We start from the raw sequence: 10000 nt of genomic DNA on the forward strand, positions 1-10000 counted from the left end.
AACCAGCTTTCCCCTTCACCACGTAACGACACGTACCATCCTAAACAACAACACACACATTACAACACCCAAAACACAACATTACAACCACTTTCACAGTAACCAGCTTTCCCCTTCACCGCGTAACGACACGTACCATCCTAAACAACAACACACACATTACAACACCCAAAACACAACATTACAAGCACTTTCACAGTAACTAGCTTTCCCCTTCACCGCGTAACGACACGTACCATCCTAAACAACACACACATTACAACACCCAAAACACAACATTACAACCACTTTCACAGTAACCAGCTTTCCCCTTCACCGCATAACGACACGTACCACCCTAAACAACAACACACACATTACAACACCCAAAACACAACATTACAACCACTTTCACAGTAACTAGCTTTCCCCTTCACCGCGTAACGACACGTACCATCCTAAACAACATCACACATTACAACACCCAAAACACAACATTACAACCACTTTCACAGTAACCAGCTTTCCCCTTCACCACGTAACGACACGTACCATCCTAAACAACAACACACACATTACAACACCCAAAACACAACATTACAACCACTTTCACAGTAACTAGCTTTCCCCTTCACCACGTAACGACACGTACCATCCTAAACAACAACACACATTACAACACCCAAAACACAACATTACAACCACTTTCACAGTAACTAGCTTTCCCCTTCACCGCGTAACGACACGTACCATCCTAAACAACAACACACATTACAACACCCAAAACACAACATTACAACCACTTTCACAGTAACCAGCTTTCCCCTTCACCGCGTAACGACACGTACCATCCTAAACAACAACACACACACACACACATTACAACACCCAAAACACAACATTACAACCACTTTCACAGTAACCAGCTTTCCCCTTCACCGCGTAACGACACGTACCATCCTAAACAACAACACACACACATTACAACACCCAAAACACAACATTACAACCACTTTCACAGTAACCAGCTTTCCCCTTCACCGCGTAACGACACGTACCATCCTAAACAACAACACACATTACAACATCCAAAACACAACATTACAACCACTTTCACAGTAACCAGCTTTCCCCTTCACCGTGTAACGACACGTACCATCCTAAACAACAACACACACATTACAACATCCAAAACACAACATTACAACCACTTTCACAGTAACTAGCTTTCCCCTTCACCACGTAACGACACGTACCATCCTAAACAACAACACATTACAACACCCAAAACACAACATTACAACCACTTTCACAGTAACCAGCTTTCCCCTTCACCGCGTAACGACACGTACCATCCTAAACAACAACACACACATTACAACACCCAAAACACAACATTACAACCACTTTCACAGTAACCAGCTTTCCCCTTCACCGCGTAACGACACGTACCATCCTAAACAACAACACACACATTACAACACCCAAAACACAACATTACAACCACTTTCACAGTAACCAGCTTTCCCCTTCACCGCGTAACGACACGTACCATCCTAAACAACAACACACACATTACAACACCCAAAACACAACATTACAACCACTTTCACAGTAACTAGCTTTCCCCTTCACCGCGTAACGACACGTACCATCCTAAACAACACACACATTACAACACCCAAAACACAACATTACAACCACTTTCACAGTAACCAGCTTTCCCCTTCACCGCATAACGACACGTACCACCCTAAACAACAACACACACATTACAACACCCAAAACACAACATTACAACCACTTTCACAGTAACCAGCTTTCCCCTTCACCGCGTAACGACACGTACCATCCTAAACAACAACACACATTACAACACCCAAAACACAACATTACAACCACTTTCACAGTAACCAGCTTTCCCCTTCACCGCGTAACGACACATACCATCCTAAACAAAAACAACACACATTACAACACCCAAAACACAACATTACAACCACTTTCACAGTAACCAGCTTTCCCCTTCACCGCATAACGACACGTACCATCCTAAACAACAACACACATTACAACACCCAAAACACAACATTACAACCACTTTCACAGTAACCAGCTTTCCCCTTCACCGCGTAACGACACGTACCACCCTAAACAACAACAACAACACACATTACAACACCCAAAACACAACATTACAACCACTTTCACAGTAACCAGCTTTCCCCTTCACCGCGTAACGACACGTACCATCCTAAACAACAACAACACACATTACAACACCCAAAACACAACATTACAACCACTTTCACAGTAACTAGCTTTCCCCTTCACTGCGTAACGACACGTACCATCCTAAACAACAACACACACATTACAACACCCAAAACACAACATTACAACCACTTTCACAGTAACCAGCTTTCCCCTTCACCGTGTAACGACACGTACCATCCTAAACAACAACACACACATTACAACACCCAAAACACAACATTACAACCACTTTCACAGTAACTAGCTTTCCCCTTCACCGCGTAACGACACGTACCATCCTAAACAACAACACACATTACAACACCCAAAACACAACATTACAACCACTTTCACAGTAACCAGCTTTCCCCTTCACCGCGTAACGACACGTACCATCCTAAACAACAACACACACACATTACAACACCCAAAACACAACATTACAACCACTTTCACAGTAACCAGCTTTCCCCTTCACCGCGTAACGACACGTACCATCCTAAACAACAACACACACATTACAACACCCAAAACACAACATTACAACCACTTTCACAGTAACCAGCTTTCCCCTTCACCGCGTAACGACACGTACCATCCTAAACAACAACACACACATTACAACACCCAAAACACAACATTACAACCACTTTCACAGTAACCAGCTTTCCCCTTCACTGCGTAACGACACGTACCATCCTAAACAACAACAACACACATTATAACACCCAAAACACAACATTACAACCACTTTCACAGTAACCAGCTTTCCCCTTCACCGCGTAACGACACGTACCATCCTAAACAACACAAACACAACACACACATTACAACACCCAAAACACAACATTACAACCACTTTCACAGTAACCAGCTTTCCCCTTCACCGCGTAACGACACGTACCATCCTAAACAACAACAACACACATTACAACACCCAAAACACAACATTACAACCACTTTCACAGTAACCAGCTTTCCCCTTCACCGCATAACGACACGTACCATCCTAAACAACAACACACATTACAACACCCAAAACACAACATTACAACCACTTTCACAGTAACCAGCTTTCCCCTTCACCGCGTAACGACACGTACCACCCTAAACAACACACACACACACATTACAACACCCAAAACACAACATTACAACCACTTTCACAGTAACCAGCTTTCCCCTTCACCGCGTAACGACACGTACCATCCCTAAACAACACACACACACACACATTACAACACCCAAAACACAACATTACAACCAATTTCACAGTAACCAGCTTTCCCCTTCACCGCGTAACGACACATACCATCCTAAACAACAACACACATTACAACACCCGAAACACAACATTACAACCGCTTTCACAGTAACCAGCTTTCCCCTTCATCGCGTAACGACACGTACCATCCTAAACAACAACAACACACATTACAACACCCAAAACACAACATTACAACCACTTTCACAGTAACCAGCTTTCCCCTTCACCGCATAACGACACGTACCACCCTAAACAACAACACACACATTACAACACCCAAAACACAACATTACAACCACTTTCACAGTAACCAGCTTTCCCCTTCACTGCGTAACGACACGTACCATCCTAAACAACAACACACATTACAACACCCAAAACACAACATTACAACCACTTTCACAGTAACTAGCTTTCCCCTTCACCGCGTAACGACACGTACCATCCTAAACAACATCACACATTACAACACCCAAAACACAACATTACAACCACTTTCACAGTAACCAGCTTTCCCCTTCACCACGTAACGACACGTACCATCCTAAACAACAACACACACATTACAACACCCAAAACACAACATTACAACCACTTTCACAGTAACTAGCTTTCCCCTTCACCACGTAACGACACGTACCATCCTAAACAACAACACACATTACAACACCCAAAACACAACATTACAACCACTTTCACAGTAACTAGCTTTCCCCTTCACCGCGTAACGACACGTACCATCCTAAACAACAACACACACATTACAACACCCAAAACACAACATTACAACCACTTTCACAGTAACCAGCTTTCCCCTTCACCGCGTAACGACACGTACCATCCTAAACAACAACACACACACACACACATTACAACACCCAAAACACAACATTACAACCACTTTCACAGTAACCAGCTTTCCCCTTCACCGCGTAACGACACGTACCATCCTAAACAACAACACACACACATTACAACACCCAAAACACAACATTACAACCACTTTCACAGTAACCAGCTTTCCCCTTCACCGCGTAACGACACGTACCATCCTAAACAACAACACACATTACAACATCCAAAACACAACATTACAACCACTTTCACAGTAACCAGCTTTCCCCTTCACCGTGTAACGACACGTACCATCCTAAACAACAACACACACATTACAACATCCAAAACACAACATTACAACCACTTTCACAGTAACTAGCTTTCCCCTTCACCACGTAACGACACGTACCATCCTAAACAACAACACATTACAACACCCAAAACACAACATTACAACCACTTTCACAGTAACCAGCTTTCCCCTTCACCGCGTAACGACACGTACCATCCTAAACAACAACACACACATTACAACACCCAAAACACAACATTACAACCACTTTCACAGTAACCAGCTTTCCCCTTCACCGCGTAACGACACGTACCATCCTAAACAACAACACACACATTACAACACCCAAAACACAACATTACAACCACTTTCACAGTAACTAGCTTTCCCCTTCACCGCGTAACGACACGTACCATCCTAAACAACACACACATTACAACACCCAAAACACAACATTACAACCACTTTCACAGTAACCAGCTTTCCCCTTCACCGCATAACGACACGTACCACCCTAAACAACAACACACACATTACAACACCCAAAACACAACATTACAACCACTTTCACAGTAACCAGCTTTCCCCTTCACCGCGTAACGACACGTACCATCCTAAACAACAACACACATTACAACACCCAAAACACAACATTACAACCACTTTCACAGTAACCAGCTTTCCCCTTCACCGCGTAACGACACATACCATCCTAAACAAAAACAACACACATTACAACACCCAAAACACAACATTACAACCACTTTCACAGTAACCAGCTTTCCCCTTCACCGCATAACGACACGTACCATCCTAAACAACAACACACATTACAACACCCAAAACACAACATTACAACCACTTTCACAGTAACCAGCTTTCCCCTTCACCGCGTAACGACACGTACCACCCTAAACAACAACAACAACACACATTACAACACCCAAAACACAACATTACAACCACTTTCACAGTAACCAGCTTTCCCCTTCACCGCGTAACGACACGTACCATCCTAAACAACAACAACACACATTACAACACCCAAAACACAACATTACAACCACTTTCACAGTAACTAGCTTTCCCCTTCACTGCGTAACGACACGTACCATCCTAAACAACAACACACACATTACAACACCCAAAACACAACATTACAACCACTTTCACAGTAACCAGCTTTCCCCTTCACCGTGTAACGACACGTACCATCCTAAACAACAACACACACATTACAACACCCAAAACACAACATTACAACCACTTTCACAGTAACTAGCTTTCCCCTTCACCGCGTAACGACACGTACCATCCTAAACAACAACACACATTACAACACCCAAAACACAACATTACAACCACTTTCACAGTAACCAGCTTTCCCCTTCACCGCGTAACGACACGTACCATCCTAAACAACAACACACACACATTACAACACCCAAAACACAACATTACAACCACTTTCACAGTAACCAGCTTTCCCCTTCACCGCGTAACGACACGTACCATCCTAAACAACAACACACACATTACAACACCCAAAACACAACATTACAACCACTTTCACAGTAACCAGCTTTCCCCTTCACCGCGTAACGACACGTACCATCCTAAACAACAACACACACATTACAACACCCAAAACACAACATTACAACCACTTTCACAGTAACCAGCTTTCCCCTTCACTGCGTAACGACACGTACCATCCTAAACAACAACAACACACATTATAACACCCAAAACACAACATTACAACCACTTTCACAGTAACCAGCTTTCCCCTTCACCGCGTAACGACACGTACCATCCTAAACAACAACAACAACACACACATTACAACACCCAAAACACAACATTACAACCACTTTCACAGTAACCAGCTTTCCCCTTCACCGCGTAACGACACGTACCATCCTAAACAACAACAACACACATTACAACACCCAAAACACAACATTACAACCACTTTCACAGTAACCAGCTTTCCCCTTCACCGCATAACGACACGTACCATCCTAAACAACAACACACATTACAACACCCAAAACACAACATTACAACCACTTTCACAGTAACCAGCTTTCCCCTTCACCGCGTAACGACACGTACCACCCTAAACAACACACACACACACATTACAACACCCAAAACACAACATTACAACCACTTTCACAGTAACCAGCTTTCCCCTTCACCGCGTAACGACACGTACCTCCCTAAACAACACACACACACACACATTACAACACCCAAAACACAACATTACAACCAATTTCACAGTAACCAGCTTTCCCCTTCACCGCGTAACGACACATACCATCCTAAACAACAACACACATTACAACACCCGAAACACAACATTACAACCGCTTTCACAGTAACCAGCTTTCCCCTTCATCGCGTAACGACACGTACCATCCTAAACAACAACAACACACATTACAACACCCAAAACACAACATTACAACCACTTTCACAGTAACCAGCTTTCCCCTTCACCGCATAACGACACGTACCACCCTAAACAACAACACACACATTACAACACCCAAAACACAACATTACAACCACTTTCACAGTAACCAGCTTTCCCCTTCACTGCGTAACGACACGTACCATCCTAAACAACAACACACATTACAACACCCAAAACACAACATTACAACCACTTTCACAGTAACTAGCTTTCCCCTTCACCGCGTAACGACACGTACCATCCTAAACAACAACAACACACATTACAACACCCAAAACACAACATTACAACCACTTTCACAGTAACCAGCTTTCCCCTTCACCGCGTAACGACACGTACCATCCTAAACAACAAAAACACATTACAACACCCAAAACACAACATTACAACCACTTTCACAGTAACCAGCTTTCCCCTTCACCACGTAACGACACGTACCATCCTAAACAACAACACACACATTACAACACCCAAAACACAACATTACAACCACTTTCACAGTAACTAGCTTTCCCCTTCACCGCGTAACGACACGTACCATCCTAAACAACAACAACACACATTACAACACCCAAAACACAACATTACAACCACTTTCACAGTAACCAGCTTTCCCCTTCACCGCGTAACGACACGTACCATCCTAAACAACAACACACACATTACAACACCCAAAACACAACATTACAACCACTTTCACAGTAACCAGCTTTCCCCTTCACCGCGTAACGACACGTACCATCCTAAACAACAACACACACATTACAACACCCAAAACACAACATTACAACCACTTTCACAGTAACCAGCTTTCCCCTTCACCACGTAACGACACGTACCATCCTAAACAACAACAACACACATTACAACACCCAAAACACAACATTACAACCACTTTCACAGTAACCAGCTTTCCCCTTCACCGCATAACGACACGTACCATCCTAAACAACAACACACATTACAACACCCAAAACACAACATTACAACCACTTTCACAGTAACCAGCTTTCCCCTTCACCACGTAACGACACGTACCATCCTAAACAACAACACACACACATTACAACACCCAAAACACAACATTACAACCACTTTCACAGTAACCAGCTTTCCCCTTCACCACGTAACGACACGTACCATCCTAAACAACAACACAATGATAACACAGCTTTGACATCCAGACAATCACCAAAACCCTGCGTGACAACCACCAAAACCCAACAATCACCAAAACACTGCGGTACAACCACGAAAGCCCGTTACAACACTTTGTGACTGTGAACGAGTACCCTGTGCTCGTAGGGGTAGAAGCTGTCCGAGTCGATGCCCTTGTTCCGTATGATGTAGATGAAGGACTTGCTGAGGTAGCCCCCTCTGCAGCCGTGGTTGCCGATGGAGACGCTGCAGTCCACCAGGTTCTGTGGACTCAGAGGAACCAGACGACCGGTTTTCTTCTTCATCTGACCTTCCAGAGCCCCGACCGCACTGAAGGCCCAGCAGGAGCCACATGGACCCTGTAAGCACACCACGTAGAGAGAGGCGGTTAGAGGTGGTCTGTAGTGCTTTATCTGAGCCAATAGGGGGAGACAAAAGCACTCCTGGCATTGTTTTGTGCAAGATTACTCAGATTTGTCTTATTTGTTCAAATTAAGTTATTTATTATACATTTATATACATAATAAACATGAACACCCTTCACTTCAGAGCGGCTGGATCAGCTGGTGTACACAAACCCTGTGGCCACATTCTGATCATCTCTGTGTAGTGCTGTATCTCAGCCACCAGAGGGAGACAGAACACACGCTTTACCCTCAACAGAAGGAGCGTGAACCCCTCACCTGGTTCCGGACGGGGGTGACCAGGCCCTTCTCGGTCCAGTCCACTCTGGGCGGAGGGAGAGATCCAGTCAGGAAGGAGAACGAGTCGTTCACTTCATGAAGAGCAGGACGTTCCTCTATCAGACCGTTCAGCTGGGCGTTCACTTCTTCTGGAGACTGATACACACACACACACACACACACACACACACACACACACACACACACACACACACACACAATCATACAATAGACTGTACCACGTCTGAGTGTGTGAGGGGCTCAGTAATAGACCGTACCACGTCTGAGTGTGTGAGGGGGTCAGTAATAGACCGTACCACGTCTGAGTGTGTGAGGGGGTCAGTAATAGACCGTACCATGTCTGAGTGTGTGAGGGGGTCAGTAATAGACCGTACCACGTCTGAGTGTGTGAGTGGCTCAGTAATAGACCGTACCACGTCTGAGTGTGTGAGGGGGTCAGTAATAGACCGTACCACGTCTGAGTGTGTGAGTGGCTCAGTAATAGACCGTACCATGTCTGAGTGTGTGAGGCGGTCAGTAATAGACCGTACCATGTCTGAGTGTGTGAGTGGGTCAGTAATAGACTGTACCATGTCTGAGTGTGTGAGTGGGTCAGTAATAGACCGTACCATGTCTGAGTGTGTGAGGGGCTCAGTAATAGACCGTACCATGTCTGAGTGTGTGAGTGGCTCAGTAATAGACCGTACCATGTCTGAGTGTGTGAGGGGGTCAGTAATAGACCGTACCATGTCTGAGTGTGTGAGGGGGTCAGTAATAGACCGTATCATGTCTGAGTGTGTGAGTGGCTCAGTAATAGACCGTACCATGTGTGAGGGGGTCAGTAATAGACCGTACCATGTCTGAGTGTGTGAGGGGGTCAGTAATAGACCGTACCATGTCTGAGTGTGTGAGGGGCTCAGTAATAGACCGTACCATGTCTGAGTGTGTGAGTGGCTCAGTAATAGACCGTACCATGTCTGAGTGTGTGAGTGGCTCAGTAATAGACCGTACCATGTCTGAGTGTGTGAGGGGGTCAGTAATAG

At 44.6% G+C, this 10000-nt stretch overlaps 1 protein-coding gene across 2 annotated transcripts in view; it reads right to left on the reverse strand.

The window, feature by feature from the left end:
• Positions 1-10000, reverse strand: part of ctss1 (cathepsin S, ortholog 1) — a 34016-nt gene that overhangs the window by 2724 nt on the left and 21292 nt on the right. For both annotated transcript variants that reach the window (XM_037542314.1, XM_037542313.1), the window contains exons 4-5: positions 8958-9113; positions 8409-8633 (exon numbers count right to left, since the gene is read on the reverse strand). In XM_037542314.1, coding sequence (XP_037398211.1) covers positions 8409-8633; positions 8958-9113 — 381 coding nt within the window. The remainder of the gene's footprint in view (positions 1-8408; positions 8634-8957; positions 9114-10000) is intronic.

Source organism: Pygocentrus nattereri, chromosome 11, assembly GCF_015220715.1.
Source record: "Pygocentrus nattereri isolate fPygNat1 chromosome 11, fPygNat1.pri, whole genome shotgun sequence".
Lineage (NCBI taxonomy): Eukaryota > Metazoa > Chordata > Actinopteri > Characiformes > Serrasalmidae > Pygocentrus > Pygocentrus nattereri.